Source organism: Hetaerina americana, unplaced genomic scaffold, assembly GCF_022747635.1.
Source record: "Hetaerina americana unplaced genomic scaffold, ioHetAmer1.1.p SCAF_60, whole genome shotgun sequence".
NCBI lineage: Eukaryota > Metazoa > Arthropoda > Insecta > Odonata > Calopterygidae > Hetaerina > Hetaerina americana.
This window is the reverse complement of record NW_027287206.1, coordinates 1,720,094-1,740,535: the sequence shown is the minus strand read 5'-3', so window position 1 is coordinate 1,740,535 and position 20,442 is coordinate 1,720,094. Positions and strand designations below refer to the sequence as shown.

General features: G+C 37.6%; 1 protein-coding gene across 1 annotated transcript in view; it reads right to left on the bottom strand.

Annotated features, from left to right (window-relative positions):
• Positions 1-20,442, bottom strand: part of Rev1 (Rev1 DNA directed polymerase) — a 35,285-nt gene continuing 14,843 nt past the window's right edge. The window contains exons 6-17 of the mRNA XM_071594393.1: positions 18,810-18,930; positions 17,729-17,882; positions 14,606-14,793; positions 14,341-14,475; positions 14,010-14,128; positions 11,434-11,599; positions 9,620-9,731; positions 7,312-7,525; positions 2,493-2,589; positions 2,284-2,305; positions 230-345; positions 1-135 (exon numbers count right to left, since the gene is read on the bottom strand). Coding sequence (XP_071450494.1) covers positions 1-135; positions 230-345; positions 2,284-2,305; positions 2,493-2,589; positions 7,312-7,525; positions 9,620-9,731; positions 11,434-11,599; positions 14,010-14,128; positions 14,341-14,475; positions 14,606-14,793; positions 17,729-17,882; positions 18,810-18,930 — 1,579 coding nt within the window. The remainder of the gene's footprint in view (positions 136-229; positions 346-2,283; positions 2,306-2,492; positions 2,590-7,311; positions 7,526-9,619; positions 9,732-11,433; positions 11,600-14,009; positions 14,129-14,340; positions 14,476-14,605; positions 14,794-17,728; positions 17,883-18,809; positions 18,931-20,442) is intronic.

Genomic DNA, 20,442 nt, shown 5'->3' with positions numbered 1-20,442 from the left:
CTATTCTGCAGGGCTTGGTCCACTTTTGTTGAATACCATATATGATGGACTTCTATGGATACTGGAGCCAGAGAGGTTAGGATCTTCAGTTTTGCTGATGGCCTGACTATGGGAAGGCTGCTGGAGGGAATGAAGCTGGATTCAAAACAGGAGTCAAGGCCATTCTTGACTGGCTGACAATGATGCGGTTACAGCTAGCCAACCGCAAAATAGAAGCAGTGCTATTTACCAGCAGAAATGAAAGGGAGGCCATCACCCTAGTAGTTAGTGACTCTATGATCATATCATCACCATCTGTTTTGCCTCTTGTTGTGGACAGATGCCAGACTTCAATTTTAAGATCATCTTCATCAAGTCAAAGATCATTTTAAGATCATCTGAACAAGGTGGCAAAGTGGCCAGACTCATTCCAAATATGAACAGCCCCCGCCAACCGTGACATAGGTTCCTTATCAGGGTACTGAGCTCAGTATAACTCTATAGAACACCAATATGGTGTGAAGTATTGAAGGCAAGGTACTATGCCTGTGGTGCACTAGAACACCATTCCGAGTTGTTAGCAGCTCCCAAATATCATATTACAAGGTTGTATGCATACTGGTTAGGAGGCTCACTTTGGATCTTTTGCTGGACGAAAGGTTAGGACCCCATCCACGGAAGCGGGCAGAGGATCAAAGAGGACTAATGTCCACAGCTGCAGAGGAGAGAGACTAAACAATGGGCATAGGGCAGCAGTGATGGGATGAGCCAGACAAGGGTTGAATGGCACACCGACTCATTTCCCCGGGATCATTTTTTCAATAATCTGGTCAAAAAAATTGAATATTTTTATCATTGATATAAGTTGGGTACAAATCTTATATTGCAAATATAGAGGTATAGAGGGTCGCGGTAGTCCAGGGGGTAGAGCATTGGACTGCTGACCTGAGGGTTCCGGGTTCGATTCCCAGGCAAGGCACTCTGGGCACCTGCAGCTCCACCCAAGCTATGTGATTTTTTGGGAACCAGGTCTTCCTGGGAAACCAAAGCCGGCACAGGGAAAGGAACTTGCCGTCTACCCTGATGTGTGAAAATTAACACGCCGTATAGGGCTTAGTACTGGGTGAACACCATCACCTACCAAACCGACCTTCGGGTTGATTACTGAGTTTATGGTTTAGTTTATCTTATTTTTATGAAATAATAACAATTTCCTAAATAATATTCAATCAGAATTATTTTGCTTTTTTTCCTCAATTGTTATAACGAGGTTGTCATTGTTTATAAACTTTCATGTATATTCAAATATGCTTTTACTAAATGCGTAGATTTTTACACAAATTAAATTTCATAAACTTTCATACACGAGATATTTATTTTACACATGAAATTTCAGCTACCTACATTTTAACAAATTCTTATTTGTAGCGAAATTTTGCCATTGCAATTTTTTTCCCCGGAACAAAAATAATAATAAATAGATACTTTAAACAATAAAGTAAACACAAACAGCTATATTCCATTAACCTGAGGATTCAAAATGTTTTTTGGTGTGATAAATTATTTCAGTCTTCACACCAAGTCCTAATTTCCTTCCGCTTCGTTTCCCATTTTCATCTTTCTTGGAGCAGCATACAGCACATTGTCTTCTGGGCTCCTTTTTGATCAGATTAAGTGGCATGTATCTTGGGAAATGATGTGCTTTCAGTCTTATCGTAATGGAATTTTGCTAGGTCCTCCTTTCGCTGACTTCAAATTTGGATCATGACATTTTTTAATTTCACCTTCTATTAGTAGAAGTCTGAACTCATTGAACTAAAGGAACTTATGAGATGATTCTTTTTTGTATAAAACAAGAATTTCACACTGCTTGATCAAGTAAATGTCTAAAAATTGCCTTATAATATTTTTTTGCTGCTTTCTAACAGATGGATAATAAGAAAGCTCCTGGTCACAATGATCAACACTATCCATGGTCTTATTGTAATGTAATGTAATAACTTTAGGTATTTATTTATGAATTATCTAATATATTTGTCAGGAATTAAGGTTGTAGAACAATGGCTGAATTCATGAACCATGATTAGTCATGCTAAATCTACCCAAACATATTTAATAGGCATTGTGACGCTTTCTGCTCCCCTGGAATGACACCTTTTTTTGTTCTGAGTAGCATTTTTTCAAATTGCACACCTCGCTAATTTCAATTTTCTACTTCCAGTTGACTTGCATGTAAGGTGATTCTTGACTTGCAGGGTAATTGTTACTACAAGTACAACAGCAACTATTTCCCTTTCAATATACCTCTGTCATTGAATGTGATGCCCTGGGAAATAGGAAACTGGTTCAGCCATTTTAAAATTATTTATTAAAATGGATTAGTTTAAAAAATACAAAATATATGCAGTAAATTTTCAATAAAATTTTTTTCACTCAAAAATAAAGTCATAGACACACACACTTTCTCAAAATGTTCAACGAGAAGTAAAGTGGCTCATAGAAACACCAATTACTTTGGAAATTGCTTTGTACACCTTTCTCGAAATCTTTTCAAGCAGAATGGTCCACCGTTTTTGTTTTTCAGCATCCACAATTTTTGTCTCGATTAATCTGCAAGGAGAAAAGGTTTTAAATTTTGGATTTTGAGCACTGCTTACTACCTGAATAATCACAAATCCTCCAAAAAATGATGCAAATTTATAGCAATAATCAATAAATAATCTAATCTTCTAAAATACGTTTATTAAAGATCAATATCATTCACCTATAAAATATCAATAACACAGGAATTGAGGAATTATTTCTCAAAAGGCATTACATGATTGGTACAATATTACTCAATGAAATGATTTGCTATATATCATCATCAATTGTTCACCTATTATGCATATGAGAACTTTCAGGCATGTATGCCAGTGGAACCCTACGATTTTATGCATGGTACCATTTACTTTCTGATGTGGCAAAATATAAGCTGATGCAAGTAAAAAAGTACATCTATTCTCTAATTGGCATTCAGCAGCACATAAAACTCCAACTGCTGCAGCTTCATTGATAAACTCTGCTTGTTCAATTGGAATATCCATATGTAGCATAATTAGCTTGAGCATAAGCTTGATTTGCATCACTAGCACTATAACTATGCACTTCTTCTGCATGTATACACAAAACATGCACAAATAACCGATTGGCCTTACATATACACAACTGCATGAGTTTCAGGCTCAACTCCCTTCCTTGGCTTCCCAACTCCTCCATACGCATGCGTTATCATGCATTACCACTTTCTGCACAGGGACAGGGAGAGTAAAGGGGATGAAAGAGGGCAATGGGGTTATGATCTTCCTTCCTGTTAAATGCTAGCCTTACCATCCTCTCTATTTACCTCTCTATCATGTTTTCTCAATTCACTCCAATGTGTGCAAAACTTAGCAGCATAAGGTCAGTAAAGTAGCTGCAAATTTTCAAGTGAATACCACACACATGCATGCATGCCTAGCACATACCTTTATCAAATCATTCACTCCATTCACTGTGGTGAAAATTTAAAGACAGCTGAATGATTTCAATTGAAATAATTTGGTCCCTGAAGTTAACACACCTCATCATCAATGAGAAAAATCAACAGTGAAGGTTAATATGCTCATAATAACATGAGTCACGAAATCTATACCAATTGAACTTCTTTACCTTTTAACATAAGTCGGGCAATGTGTTTTAAATTATTAATCATTATTGATTGCATTCATTGCATAAAATTCATACATATATCAAATAAAGAAAACAGTACCAACCATTTCAACTTACATTCCAGGATAATTAGAACAATAAGATTGCCATGTAATAGTCTTATTTGCCAGGGCTCAACACCCAAGAGGAGAAAATAGTCAATGGAGAAGAGAAGCAGTTCAAGAGAACAGAGCTAGCCCTCTTGATAAATTGAGTAGCTTCAGGCGTGATGTGGTGGAAGTCGAACATAATGAATAACTGATCGTAGCACTTTTCCACTTGAAGGTAACCTGATGATGATGTAATACATCGAAACCCGGTCGTAAATAAAAATATTTTTATCAAGTGGAAAAGTGCTACGATCAGTTATTCATTAGCCCTCTTGACTTTCATGAGCAGTCACACAGGCATACAGTCCACTTGAGAGGCACCTTAGGATTCCAGTCCAGAACTAGCTGGCCCTCTTGTTCATACCATGACCTCTCACCTCCCCCTGAGCATGCCCATGTCAAGTTCACTGACCTCCCCTCCTCAGTTTCTATTCCTGCATACACCAAAGTCCACTTCACATGGCACACCTTGATGGATCCCTTACGTGAAGTCCTGCAGGCTGCTGAGCATACTTGCTTGCATAAAATGCTGCCCACAGCCGGCTGCTAAGGTGACTTTCTGCATCTTGAGCATAAGCCAACAACTATTTTCCACCAGTATTTACCTTATTGCTGTCAAGTACTGTCAAACTACTATTGGGCCCCATGTGATCAGCCTATACCGAAATTGTTTTTTTTTTAAGAATTAGTGAAACCATTACAACCATAAAGAGTTATCAATCCAAAGGTGAGCTTGGTAGGTGATGGTAGAGTTCACCTATTACTAAGCCCTATATGGCAAGTGAAATCAGGATAGGAAGGCCGGATCATTTCCCTGTGACCTTTATGGTTTCCCAGGAAGACCTGGTACATGAAAATCACAAAACTCAGGCTAAGCTGAGGGTGCCCAGAGTGGTGTGCCCAGGAATGAAACCGGGGCCCTTCAATCAGTAGTCCCAGACTATCATATACATATGAATTATTGAAATATTAGTTGAAATCTGTGGAATAGTGAACTAGTGATGGCACTAATTGAACTATACATAGATGAAGCCTGTTAACACACAATTCATAGTGCAAATCAGAGCCCTGATGCAATGCGGATATTAATAACTAGTACAAAATTCTTCTGACACAGCTTTCCATTCATAAGAACATCACAAAGAGTGAATTTTTCCATCAAGAGTTGAGACCACTGCTTTTAAATATTGGCCAACCAACTTTGACAGAACTCTTTGCAATCCTTATATAATGTGAGGTCATGAAATATAGTATGTTTCCAGTAGCCAGGTACTGAAAAGCAGCTGCAAGTACTGCTTGGGATGAAATAGATTCTCACATGAAGGCATCTGTTTCTTGATTAAAGGGATGATCAGCAACAGAGGTTCCTCTAGAACATCATCTAGTACGCTGTCATACATGCAGCTTGAAAGGACTTTAAGGCTGTCATTCACCATGTACATATTAATGAAAAAGATTCAAAATAACTACAAGAAAACTGGTTGGAAGATTCGTCAAGCATTGATTTGAAGTATCTGCGTATCTCAACACATGGTATAACATGCTTCAAATATCTCCTTCTGCATTTCTAATGAACAACCACTCCATACCTTCCTTTTTTTCACTTTTTGTACCATTCTCTTTGCTTCCAAAGCCTTCAAAAGCAGCAGACACTAAATGCCTTTCTGGCAATTTATAACCGTTGAAGAGGCACTAAACAACCTGAACCACAGCTTCTACCTTGACTTTTCTTCGATCTGTAATTGCTTTCAATTTTTCCAATCAGTACACCACTACCTGCTTTGGGGGCAGAATTCTTCACCACCTCTAATTTTAAACTGCCTGCCTTGCCCAACTGAACTGGCAACAGTCAGCAAAACAAGTTCATCAGTGAGTTGTAGGCAAGGGATCTTCCTAGGTAGCCATATTAAAAATCCACCAATCGAACTGGACTTCAAGTATGATAACTTAACCCATTTAGTTCCAGTGGGCCGATTTATTGGCCAGGTGCTTTTCCATTTGCATCTTTACTTTTCTGTGCATCACAAAGCTTTTGTAGACAATGTTTGAGTATCTGTCATGCTTTCTCATCATTGCTGGCAATTTTCATGATGAAAATTAAACATATGTTCACATTTTGGTAAGTTGAACATAAGAAGTTTTCTGCTTTGCAGCGAAACTTTATATCCTGTATATATAAGCTTATATCTTATCATGCATCTCTGTTGCACTTACAAGCTCGTCTTTGAAGCAAGCACAATTTACTTCATCCCTCTTGCACTAAACACTTTTCCGATAACACATGATAATTGATTTCAATGGAAATGAAACATTATATCTTCGCTCTGATATGGGATTCTCCATAGTAGCCCTTTTGGCGTTGCTTAGGAACGACTAGCAGTGACAATGAGTACTCAATTATTCATTCTGTTGGACTTACTTCATAAAAAACAAAGAAGATCTTCTTCCTTGAGTACCCTGTTTGAAGATTTGGATAGAGGGGAAGTAGTAGCTGACTCCCGGGAAGATGTTTGGGGTTATATCCCTGACAGCAGAATGTAATTATTTAAAAAATGTCAAAAACATTTAACTGTTTGTGTGAGCTAAATAATAGTAATAGATACTAATTATGACAAAATTATTTAGAAAGTAAAAGCATAATTTTTTTAATTACTTTTTTTTCTGTGGGTAGATGAGATAATGCATCATTGAATTTTTTTAATCATACCTGTAACTATTTAAAGTTTGCATGTATACCAAAAAATAGCTAAAACACATTCATATTAGGCTTTATATAAATTTCTAAGTGAAAACCAACATATTCATTAAAACAGCCCTGAGATTTTTCACGTATACCAGGGAAAAGAGGCTAGCACTAAAAGGGTTAATGGAGAGTCAGTATTTTTTTTCCAAACAATCATGACAGCTAAAAGGCCCAGACTTCTTTTTAAATCTCTTTGAAGGAAGCAAAGTCAAGATGAAGCATTCAAACAATTGTGGGATATTCTTTCACAATTACTTTAATGCAGCTGTCTACTCATAGACGCTAGAATTTCACTGAGTAAATATCACTCGTATTGACAAGAAATCAAGGGGCTGGGAGTTGGGGGTTCAAATTCCAAGCAGGGCAAATGATTTTAACACAGTGAGGATGAAGTATTGGTTAGAGAAGTTTATGCAGTCACTTACTCAGGCCCTAGTAATGTATATAAAAAACTCAACATAGTGCATTATTACAATACATCTTACTCAAGTCCTAGTAGTGTATAAGAAAAACTCAACACATCGAATTATTATTAGGCATGTGAGTGCAGCAGGAAACTTTCCCATTAATTTCAAATACTCCGTTCATGTAAAAGAGAGGGGGGAGGGGGGGAGGGATGGGAAAGGGAAGTGGGCAGGAGGGGAGAGAATGTTCCTCTTTCCAGCAACCAAGGAATAATCCACTAATAAGATAACTGATGATCAACTGTAAATAATTATTTATGCAAGAAATAAATAAATAAACCCCTACCTGTTTAATTCTTTTAAGGAACTTAATGCAGTTGCAATATTTAGTTGAGATATTTCATTTAGCAAAATGCACAATGCTGTATTTTCTAACTGCACATCTGGCATTCGTTCTGAACATATAAATGAATCCAAATGACTCCTTAAAAGCTTAATACAATCCATCTCTTCAACTGTATTATCGAACACTGGCCCATGTCCACATAAATGGTCAGAGACTGAAAGAAATGGAAAATTATCAACAGGTGGCATCTACAAGGGGATTACAATAATATTCAAGTCATATAATGTAAAATATTTGGCATTATAGAATCTGTGATGATCGGGACAGAAATGAGATGACACACAGAGTAGTTAAAGGAATCAGAAAATGAAGACTTTTTTTTAAATGGTTAACCCAAACAAGTGGCAAGCATTACATTTTATCAGATTTCATTTCTAAAATCTCCAATAGCCACTCTGTCCATCGCTAGCTCTCGAGGACTGCTGACTTTACAACAGTGGTTGCAGCACTAGAAAAGGCAAACCTGTCCATCCTTCCCACAATTCAGACAGCTGTCTCAATTCTCTGATAAGTAAAACTTTCTTCTTTGAAACCAAGTTGGATTCCATCACAATTTATTGTTGGAAAACTTTCACAGAACCACCGTGAAAGAGTCACACCACTGAGGTTTCAATGCACTAGCATCAACTGATGATGATGCTAATTCAAAGAAACCTGGGCCAGGAGAATTTTAAATTTTGGTTCTAAGTTTTCCAACAATAATTTGAATTTTCTGATGTGGTGGAAATATTATGGCTTAATCATAGGGTTATTTGTTCATTTCTAACCACCTGATCTGCTCCTCATGCAATGATTATGTTTTGAGAGAACATGAAGTTATGGAGGAGGGGGAAAAAGAGAATAAATACAAGCTGGTGGTGCATGGAGCATATTTGAAGCTACAGATAACTGAGTGGGTGGTAGTCCAAGGTTATTGTTGAAACTATTATTTTGATTTTTATATTTGTATAATCATGTGCTTTGTTCTTTTTGGTGTTTTCTGATGGCAAATTTTAAAGGTGCTTTCGGCATGCTTAATTTTATATGCACATCCTTTTAAAAGATTTAATCAGTCATGTTGTACATATCGAAGTACTGATGCAGAGTTTTATAAAGGTTCAAATGCATGGTTATTTAAAGTACTATGCCACAACTTTCATGCCTTGCAAGTCATTTTGAGTTTACCTTGTGGAAAATTTCAAACAGTTTTTCATTTGTGGGCAAGAAGCTGTGCTCTCGACGTGTAAGATACTGTGGAATAGTTTTTAAAGACTGACCAACACCTACCTACTAATATCACGAGTAGTTTACCCTAAGTGGTGCACCACCTATGACAGTAGTAGTAGTAGTAGTTTTTAGGGGAGGCGACCGACAGCTAAGGCCATTTGCACCATCAGGGATGGACAGGAAAGGATAGTGGGTGGAGAGAATCCTGGCATCGGCATTAGCCTACTCCTACGGAAAAGCTCCAAGGGGTTCACAGCTTAACGTCCCATCTGATGGACAGTGTACTCACTCAAAGTGCCCTCCACAAAACACCTTAAGTAGGAATCGGGCCCCTGAAAAATATCTGTCACTGCTGGGATTCGAACCCAGGCCCTCTGGGCGGGAGGCAAGAACGTTAGCCATTCCTAACACTAAGTAACATATGCTGCCCTGGGGATCTAGTCCTCAGGATAACACTAATCTACATGATTTGTCACAACAGGCTAATTTGTCTGTGCAAACCATCACAACAATAAGACCAAATTTGCAAGATTACAATAATGCATACAAGTAGTGGAGTTTGTAAACTACATGAGGATGAAAGATATGGGAGTCAATGCAATTTAATGCATCATTATTCAGGATTTAGACAAAATAGTGACCAGAGCACCGAATACCAAAATAAGTAAAACTACAATTGACAGAGAATTGGAATGTGAATTTTTTATCATATGGTAAACATGAGATTCTTTTCAAGTGTGTTTGTGAAATAAACTTCTTGTAATGGAACCCACTGCAAAGTAGGGACCCGATGTATGTGAGTAAGTAGTTTTTGGAAAAATTATGCACAAGAATTGTATAAACAATTAGATGAGACAATGAGAAACGATGAGATGGTACCATGGTGTGGAACAACATCCATAAACTGAGTTCTGGGGTCATTTAAAACCTTCACAGTTTGCTCAATTTGTTTTTGAGTGCACATGTGATTGAACGTTTCAAATAATTATGCTACAATTCGAAAAGAGTATTTACAACAAAAATGAAGAGAACAAAAACTCACCTGTCTTATCCAATTTGATATTTTTGCTGCTCAATAGTCTGAAAGCATTTACAAGAGGTTTGTCTGTGTGTGTTGTGGACTTCTGTTGCACATCTTGATAGTTAGTCTTTGCCTTCAAGAAAAAATGAGTAAATCAATACAGGTTTTAGATTTAAGACTCAGCCATAAATGACATTCATGGCAGCAAGCTGATTTCAGATGGCAAGCACGGTGTGGACACCGGCTGATACGTCACTTGCATACTAAACTGGAAAGCATCAATTTGATTAAAAATAAAACACGTTCTCCTAAAATGTTAGAAAGTTGATACCTAATCCACAAAGAATGCATATTCCAGTGAATATTGCATCAAGATGATCAATATCTCCGGACAAACAATAGTATCAATCTCTTCATGTGATTTCAATAATTCTACCCAAAAAGGGCACTGATATAACTGACATTTCCTCACTTTTGTCCTCTCTTGAGGCAGGTTTCGTACATTACCCCAATTTGCTAAATTTTTCTAATGACTGGATTACATTTGCCATGGAGGGGCACTGGTCTCTGCTCCATAATATTATGTTGAGGATCACTGTCAAAATATAAAGGAAAATTTCTGGAACTTGGAATTTTGGATAATGCTGACGATTTGACATTCCCACTTTGGATCGAAGGCCCAGTGGCTCTCCTCTTAGAAGACTACAGGAATTTTCACCTGTATGGGTGAAAAACTGTGGGAAGAGGAGAGGGTGAGAAGGTCCCATCTCTGGACCTTACCCTAATCATTTGATCCTTTCTGTTTTGCCTCCGGTTAATGAAATGGTATCATAAATTGAACAGCAGAACGTATTTTCATCAGAAAGCAGAAACAATCATGTAGCCAGGAAAAGAATAACAACTGGCAAAGGAATAATTGATAAATATTGAAAAAGGATTGCTGATAGTTTCATATTTGTCAAACGATATACTGAATGAAATAATATAGTGTTAGACAGTTAATGACTTATCTGTTGCAGAATGGAACTATGTCTGTAAATGCTCTTGCCTTAAAGGAGAACGTGGGATCTTCAGGCCTAATGAATGCACTGGAGGCAATAATGGAAAAGCACACACAGTACAAGAAAATATTTAAATGAAAATGTGAAATACTATTGCTTTTAATTTTGTAATAAAAATTAAAAACTTTTAAGAAAGCCGAGGCACTTCACACATGTATCTTTAAAATGAGTATATTAGTATTTCAAAGCATTTCATTATCATTACATTTATAATGTTATTGAAATTTTGACAAGCTGGGAAGAAAGAACAGTATGGATGATCCACAAGACTGATTATTGACACATGGATACTCAGAGTTCATGGCACGCATTGGGAAGTACAACTGTCATCGGTTCACTGCCAAAAGACATTTCTCCAGAAAATCAGCAGCACATCATGGTGAGATTTTGTTATGCATGCAAATGGCAATAAGATTCAAGTTGAATGCTTATTTTGGTGCCAGCTGTATTTACATGAAACATTTACAATTATAAAAACTAAATTCCATTTTTATCTTGAAGCAATTGATAACCATTAGATGATATATGTAGTGACTTCCCGATGAGTATGTGAGGCAGAAAGGACATCTGGTGCTTTTAATTGCACCAAATAATGGAGTGAAATTGACAGAATGTGGCTTATCAAGTTGAAAAACAAAATGTCCCTCAAATTTTCAAAATCCACGCATGGATTTGCTTGAATTCAGGCGTGATGCATCAAATATATGCTAAATGTATGCATCATACTATATTAAATGGGAGCTCATTGTAAAATTAAATGCAAAAAGAACCTACCTTTGGAGATGATGAGCCTTTGGATTTTTTATGATTGCTGAAATAATGAGTGATGGAATCAGTCTTTTGTTTTTGGTTTCCTGTCTCCAATTTGGTCACCATTATTCCTAAGCCTCGGAGATCATTCACAAGCACACTGCTTTTTCTCAGCAAATCGATTGCAATCCTACAGTGAAAAATGTATCATTGGAGCAAAACTCACAGACAATTACAAGAAATGCCATGACATTAACTGAAGTAGTATTCTGCGATGGCATGTGGGTCATTCAATAATTCCTTAGAAAATCCAAGAGATGGTGCTTGCAGTATCAGAAAAGTTTTACTCTTAGTAAGCCTCATCTCTTCCTAGACTGCTGCTTAAGTTTCAGTTATATTCATTGCTTGCTTTCATTTTCATAGGCAATTGATGCAACAATCTTTTGTTTATTTAGAAAATTTTTAAATGAAAAAAATGGGTTTCATGCGGTTATTAAACACTTCTATTTAAAAGTTTTAACAACAAAAGAGATCAAAGCTAAGTTGGATGAAGTTCATGGCACATCTGCTCCTGTGTTAGCGACTGTTTAAAATTAGGTTAATGAGTTCAAATGTGACAGTACATCCACAAATGACGAACATTCTTCAGGATGTCCACTGGAAGTGACTTTGAATGATTGAAAAAATCCCAAATATCGTTTTGAGTGATCGATGAATTAAAGTTTGTGAAACAGTTGAGGCCACAGGCATATCACAAGGTACAGTGTTTTCAATTACTTGCAAAATGGACAGAGGATAAATGGAGAGTATTATGCATCATTATTGCACTGGTTGAGCAAAGAAATCTAGAATAACAGTCCTCATTTGACAAAGAAAAAAATTCTCTCCCAAAAGCATAATGCACCAGTGCCCACCTGTGCATTAGTTTCCATGGTGAAAATTATGGAATTTACATTCAAATTACAACAACATCCACCATCTTCACCAGATCTGGCCCTTAGTGACTTTTTTCCATTTCCAAACTTGAAAAAATGGCAGTAACATTTTTACCTTTGGTGGAACTGAAAGTTAACGTTGATTTAAACCAAAGTCAGTTCAAATGACTTCATCTGAAGGCTTCCATAGCATCTAGTTGGTGAAGGCTTAATTCAGCTTCCAGGAAATTTCTGCACATTTTAATAAGTTTTCACTGAGAATTCATCATGTCACAAAAATTTAAACCCAGTCTACATCCAAAACACAAGTCATTAATGGGTTAGAAAAAATACACAACTTTTGGAAACAGTATCATCCCCTCAAGTGCAAGCAATTAACCAAGCAAGCAACCATTAAAATTCTTCAACTTAACCTCTTGAAAAGTCAAATGCAACCATGCAACAACTTTATCATCTCCTATAAGTCACATAACTTGAAATATATATAAAATAAAATCCCATGTTTACACAATATAGATTTTAATGGGCTTAATAATACCATTGGATAATATATCAGGGTAACTTCTTCAACTCCTAATTTCAGATTTTGCCCCTGCTGTTGCAGAAAAATGACAAGGGGGAAGGATGGAGATGTTGGTAAATGCCAATATCATTAATTTTTTTCTAAAACCAGGGCTGATATATAAATATACCCATTTCATTGAGCAGCAATAAGCTTAATAAAGAACTAAAATGAACAAGAGATGTTTAAGACCATTAGGATATCATCATCATTAGTATTTCAATCCTAAGATTTTTAACACTCATTTATTGGCCTCTCTCAAGATTGTACACACTTTAAAAGATGTTATACCAAAATCAGCAAAGATAATATTTTTTCTTTGATGATAGAAAAGTGCTGGAGAGTATTAATTCTCATCATAAATGCTCCAAGACAATCTGGACTTTCCTAAGCACAAAGGTTTTGATATTAAAAAAGTGATAAACAGTTCACAATGAGTTACCTAAGGAATCTGCTTTCAAGAAGAACATTCATGATTAACAGAGTATCCAGATTAAGTGTGCCAAAATTAGAGAGGGTTTACTGTGTACATTTTTTCTAGTACCACCTTACCCTACTGAACTAATCTCTGCACTAACTGACAATTACAAAGAGTAACATATAAAAGACTAAAAGCTGCAACATGAGCCACGCATGAAGTAGCTAATGCCCAATAAGAATAGCAGTCACAGCAATCATATGGATCAGCTGTTCACAAACTGAGATCGGGAATATAAATATTGTGCCCTCAGAAGTGTTTAAATTTTTCATTATAGTATGCTTATATTTTTCCAGTGACAAGAAGAATTGTTTACATATGTGCTACACCCAATGCACATCAATTTCCAAATGATTTTTTCTTTCATTTAAAGAGTGGATTTTGTGAGACTTCAATGTTCAATATTTTCCTCAATTTAGTAAGAAATAATTCATTACTGCTTGAATGGGATACATTAATTAAACTTCAGTCTGAAAATATATCACCTGCTCCATAGAAAAAACCATTGCATAAAAATACCACGCCACCACAAAACACCTCTGGTCTGGAAAAATCCTTAATCTGGACTACAGGTGCATTATTACATGATTCCTAAGCATACAGAATAAAATGAATGATAACTCACTTGGCAATGACATCAGGATCAGAGACAGGATTGTCTAAAGAAGAGGCTCGGCAAATGCTATCACAGATTCCATGCCCAAGAAACTTTGCTGTTATGAGAGGAGCATCAGGAGACCTCACCTTCAATAGAGGATGAATAGTGTTTATTATGGGGACAGACTCCAACACAGAGTATCATAACACACACACAACTATGAACAGACTGCATATACCAAGTAGAAAAAGAGAAGCGCTCAGTAATTATCTGAACAGAAGAAGAGGCATTTGTGCTAGTGCTTCAAGCAGTGCCTTCTAAGCAGTCAAGTAATAACATTTAATTTTTCAATAATTACCTTCAGTTTCAACGTAATGCATTTCCCTTTAAGTTCACCCAGCTTTGATGATACAACTTTGGATATCTTTCTTAAAGTTTCCTCAGCCTCTACGAATTCTGTAAATCGAATTCCATAGTTTATTTCTGAAGACACCTGAAATCAACCAATTATATGTTAACCAAATAGGATAATATACCCAGTGCAGGGTCAACGTCCAATCCCCACACACACCACAGTTACACTTTCACTTGGCTGCCTATTTAAGTGCATCAAAAACACTCACCGATTTCCTTTCCTCTTCGTGTCCTTCCTTCTGAGTCACAGACTCCAGCCCTCGGCAATTATTGTACAGCTTTTTTCCAGTATGTGGACCAAATTCATTTTCTAGCTTGGACAATTGCCAGGTCTTTAATTCACCACACGTGTGAATGTTTAATTCTTTTAGTCTACTATTCAGCTTAGGACCAATACCTATAAAGAGAGACATCCATCAATCAATGGTGTTTACATCAATAATCCCAGCAGCTCAACTACTTAAAAAAAACATTGATATTATTTTTTTAATGGGAGAGGCTGAATTTCAAGGTCTATGAATGCCTTCACTTTTTTCTAGTCATAATATCTAAGTGAACAATTCAGTTACTGCAGTTGCAGTTACAGAAGGTTCAGGTGCCATTGAAATTAGGTATACTAGTGCTCTAATTAAAAAAATCATCATTCAGGTAAAAGAGAATGAAATTGATGTTTTTTGGGTTCTGCAGTGTAGAAAGAGGTGTGCGAAAGACATCAAACAAACTTGATCACATTTTATCATAACCAATCATAATAAAACAGAGTGGAGCTATAACTTTAGTAGGTGGGATGTGAAATTTCCAACCAAACTGTCAAAACTTTTTTTCTAATGCATGCCCAACAGACATGAGGGTGTGTAAATAGCTATGTTTTTATATAAAATAAATAATTATTCCTTATTAACTAAATATGACAACTTATTTTTAAAGTTCTTTGCCAACGAAAAGTGAAGAGTCAGGCGTGATGTTGTGGAATCAAGACATAATAAAAACTTTGTTGCAATTTTCCACAATTAAAACTTTATTTCGACCATGGTTTCAATGCACTGTATCATCATCAGGTGAGGAAAAGTACGAGGGGAAGGAATATATATACCAAGCTAGAAGGAGGGGTGGCAGGGGAGGAAAGAGTGGGGGGAGAAGGGGGGGGGAGAAGGGGGGGGGGGGGTTTGTCATGAAGAGAAAGGCAGGAAAAACCAATAGAACCCCCGAAGTGTGGACAGCTCACTCTTCATGGGGAGAGGAGGGGGGGGGAGGTGTCGTCAGAAAGGGCACTAAGGGAAGTTAATGGACAAAAGTGGGAAGGGGCAAGAGAGGAACTGAATGTCATTAAGGAGTTCTGTCTTCTGGTTTCTCCGTTGGATAATTTCTAAACTCTCGAGAGCATCCAATTTCTTGCTTTTATGGAATTTGTGCAACGGTTTAAATTCAAAGTCAGGGGAATGGTTCTTCTCCAAGAGGTGGGTCGCAAAGATGGATATGGTGTTGCCTAACGTATAACATTTCCAATGTTCCTTGATGCGTGTGGCAAAATTTTGTCCAGTCTGCCCCACATAAGTCACATTACATTGGCACTTTAATTCATAAACACCACACTGTTTATCGATGTCAAATTTGTCTTTGTTTAAGCATAGTGCTGTGGATATAGAAAAAGGGGTGTAGAATGAAACACGGAATTTATCCTTGGGTAGAATGCTGGCAATTCCCCCCCCCCGCTCTTTCCTCCCCTGCCACCCCCTCCTTGTAGCTTGGTATATATATTCCTTCCCCTTGTACTTTTCCTCACCTGATGATGATACAGTGTATCGAAACCATGGTCGAAATAAAGTTTTAGTTGTGGAAAATTGCAATAAAGTTTTTATTATGTTCTTTGCCAAAATGAAACATCATTTAGTGTACCTGTCATACTTTTATATGAGAAAGTACATTTTTGCAGAATCTCCGTTGATTTTATCATAGGCTTGTCAACTTAGGCACAGAGTCAAAACATACAATTAGTGGAAACCAAAACATGCCAACTATATTTATCTACATGGATTGGGATCGGGATCAGAAGGAATAAATAGATTAAAATGGTACGCGAGGCCTGTCAATCAAGTTTCTGACCTTGAATTTTTCAGTACACAGTGGAAGGAGACATCTTAATGTGAATGCTTGAATGCTTTCTCCACCTTTAAGTGAGCCAGTCCCTGCTTGCTGGCCACCCCAAGTGAGGTGCCATCCATCACATATGTTCATCACTTTTCCATTTCTCTCTCAAGGTGACTGAGCGAATTGATTTTGTTGGGTTGTGCCTATGCACCCATGATTCATCTCCAGCACAGGATCTCCTGGACACTACCAACACTGATCCTGAGCGTCTGAACACCATGACAACTGGACGACCCAACAAAATCAACTCACTCAGTCACCTTGAGAGAGAAATGGAAAAGCGATGAACACACATGATGGATGGCACCTCACTTGGGGCCACAAGCAAGCAGCTACTGGCTCAATCAAAGGCGGAGAAAACATTCAAGCATGCGCATTAGGATGGCTCTTCCTGCTGTGCACAGTGGCGCCACCCTAGCATCACTAATGTGCATGGGCAAATGCAAGCCCAGGTACCTCCTTTTAAAAGGTCTCGTATGTGCTTCTAAGGACCATCCTTCACAAGAGTCAAATGTAGGTTTACCAATGCTTATTGTGTTCTTCAGTGAGGGTGAGAATAGGGAGAGAGTGGGGATGGGGTTAGGTTTCTACATAAGATGCTGATGAGGGTGGACGAGTCAATTGGTGAGGGGGGAGGGAGTACACCCAAGAAGGTGAAATGCTTAAATTGTATCATGTCCTACATATTTGCCAGTTGCTATCTGTGGTGGTCATCTCACATTTGGCTAATGGGCTCTTGAACTAATCTCTCAGAATCTCCTCATCCTTCCCCTCTTGGATTTGGGTCTTGTATAACCAACTCTCCCTACTAAAAAGGACACCGTCCACCCTTTAAAGGTGTTGACCTGGGCATTTCCATTGTGCCTCACTTTCTCTATCAATTAGTTGATAGTTCAAAACAATGATAAATGCATCCAAAACAGTACTTTTGCTTAATATGGAATACAGATACAATGACTGCATAGGGATAGCTGACAAGAAAATGCCTGAAAAGCACCTTACAAATGATCAATTAACAACAATCCAATTCCATCTTCTCACCAGATTTTGTAAGAACTGAAATACTATATCCATTCATAAGGTGAGAATTGAACAACAATTCTTTGTTAAGTACATAATCAAACATATAATCAATTTAACTAGCTAGCTAAATAGAAACACCAAAGGAAAAGAACAAGAAATACCAGGCAGATCCCGAAGAGGAATCACTTTCATGAACTCCTCCACCATTTCAGGTTCCACATAAAAGACCCCATTAGGTTTTGCTTTTCGAGTGGCCAGTCTTGCAAGAATGTGGTTTCCACCAAGGCCAGCAGAAGCACAGCACCCAGTTGACTCCTGAAGGGTAATGCACATGATTACGCCACCTCCTTAAAGTACTTTTTTGCTAGAGCTCTTGGGTTGGGGAGGAGGGAGAATGCAGGGCAGCAGGATGAGGAAGCAAGCAAGAGAGGGGGAGGTGGAAGGCAAGAGTTTGGAAAAATGAATCTTCTTTTTATTTTTTAGGAGTCGGAAGCAATCTTGTTTTCTTCTCCTACTCTCCAAGGTCCACGTCATAATTGGAATAAAAGGTGAGGTGAAGCATAAATCATAAGGGAAGAAGAGCTGCTGATCAGCAGCTCCTCCTTTCTGGGTCACTGACCCCTCCGCCCACGGCCTTCCAGAAGATGCATAAGTACTGTAGTTCCCAAACCATATGTCGAACTTAGGGTAAACCCCAAAGTGCATCTGATGGGTTGGGAAATACAGTACTCTGAAAAAATTATCTACAGCCAAATGCATTTCTACTGGTAGAGAGAATGCAAGAAATGAGTTTGGTAAATGAAAAAATTATGCCTAACATGGGCATTGGGGCTCTCTGAGGAGGATCCAGTAAAAGATGAAAAGGCTTTAGATTGTTTATTATGATACCATCAAGTGGCAGAAGGATGACAAGATGCATTAAGCAGAGCAAGGCACATTGCAGAGTCCAAGTAAGAGTTAGTCCACAACAGTAAACTGGGATTTTAAGTTGGAATGTTTAGCAGCATTAACATACGGCAATTTGTAGAGAATAGTTGAGTTTTTAGTCAATTCCTCCTGCCAGAAATATAATTTTCATAGCATTTGCTTTTATTCTATGTTCACAGAAATATTTTGAAAATTAATAGGAATTCACATTCAAGGCCACATGGCATTTGATACATTATTGTTTTAGTGCCAGGAGAACCAGACGTTCCAACTCAAAATATAATAAATCAATTTGGTAGATATAACATACAATACCTTTATTTCTTTCCTGACATGCTCTGCAAAATCTACTGGGGAGCAATTGGCTTCCATCAAAATACTGGTGCAATCAATGTACATTTCATCACAACTCACAGCTTCTAAGGCTACAGTGTAACTGTAGAAGAAAAAGAATGACAACACAGGAGATAACACATAAATTTCACCAGCAATGTAATAATTTTATAATGCCAGTAAGACACATTAAAGGCCTTGTTTGCTTACACATGGACTTTTTAATAATGAAGAATTGTCCGCATGTTAAGGCTCTGACAACAAATCCTCACCAATAATCACTGACATAGCATAATGATAGAAAATGTTGAAGCTAAGCAAAAAAGAGACAAGGGTTTTCCATGAAGTTGAGTCCCAGTAACATTTAATTTCAGCAAAATACTGGCCCACAATGAAAGGGTTTTGTTGATGCTTGCCCAAGAGGGCTTGATCTTTTTAACACTAAGCAACATGGAAGAATAGATTGATAGCTAAGCAAAAGTATAAACCCTGATATAACTGTCGGGAAAAAAATACAGTTCTCATTTTATACATTCAGAAGTTTTCAGTAAAAATATGATAACTCTTTAGACAGGATTTAATGCATTCCAGACATCAACCTTCTGCTCAGTAAGAAATGTAAGCAACCAGAGGTCAAATCTTTCACGTGATCAAACTGATTTGTATCATTACTCCCATTTGAGGGCTAGCAAAGTGATCATGCTAACCAAAAGTTTTTATTCGAATTATATAAATCTCGTTTCAATTAGGCAATTGTCCTGGAGGCAATGTTCAAGTCTGGTCAATGGTCACTCTTACCATACACAAGAAGAATAGATATGAGACAAAATGCTCTTAAATGTTGTACAAGTATAAAAATTAATTTTGAGATTATATGGAGATTATGAAGCTATCTAAGCTAACAATATTTAAGATGTAACAGACTAGCTCCAAGGGGCGAGAATTGAGCTGACAAGTGACAGGTTAAAATCCTGATGTTAATTCAATATAGCCCATTTAAACTCATCTAGTTTGATTACTGGTGGCCGAAAGTGGTAGGGGGAAAGAAAATATGCTCCCTGTCCTAGATATGTGAATTTCATACATGATGGGGCTTAACAATTTGTCTCCAAAAGTCAAATTTATACAAGGCCAGTCCAGAAGATATCCAGCCATGCAATAATTTGTGAAAAGTAGCCTACCTAGAACAATGAGGCCTTAGTTGTCCCCCTTGAAATATTCTCCCCTTGGGACCTCACACACTTATCCCAGCATTTCTTCCACTTTTCAAAACAATCGGCAAAGTCCTTTTTTGAAATGGTCATCAGTTGCCTCATTGCATTCTCCTTTATCTTGTCAAAGTCACGAATTTCATGTTGCAGTTGCAGGAGACTTGCAAGCCGCAAACGAAGATCCAGGGTTTCAAAAAAAATTTCACAACTGCAGATGAGTCATGGGTCTGTCGCTATGACCCTGAAACAAAAGCACAGTCTTCCCTGCAGTCGGTTGACGAGATAAAGGGGAATGTGAGGAGGCAGCTGATGACCATTCCAAAAAAGGGCTGGGATGAGAGTGAGAGGTCCCAGGAGGAGATAACTTCGAAGGGGACAGCTAAAGCCTCATTGTTCTAGTTAGG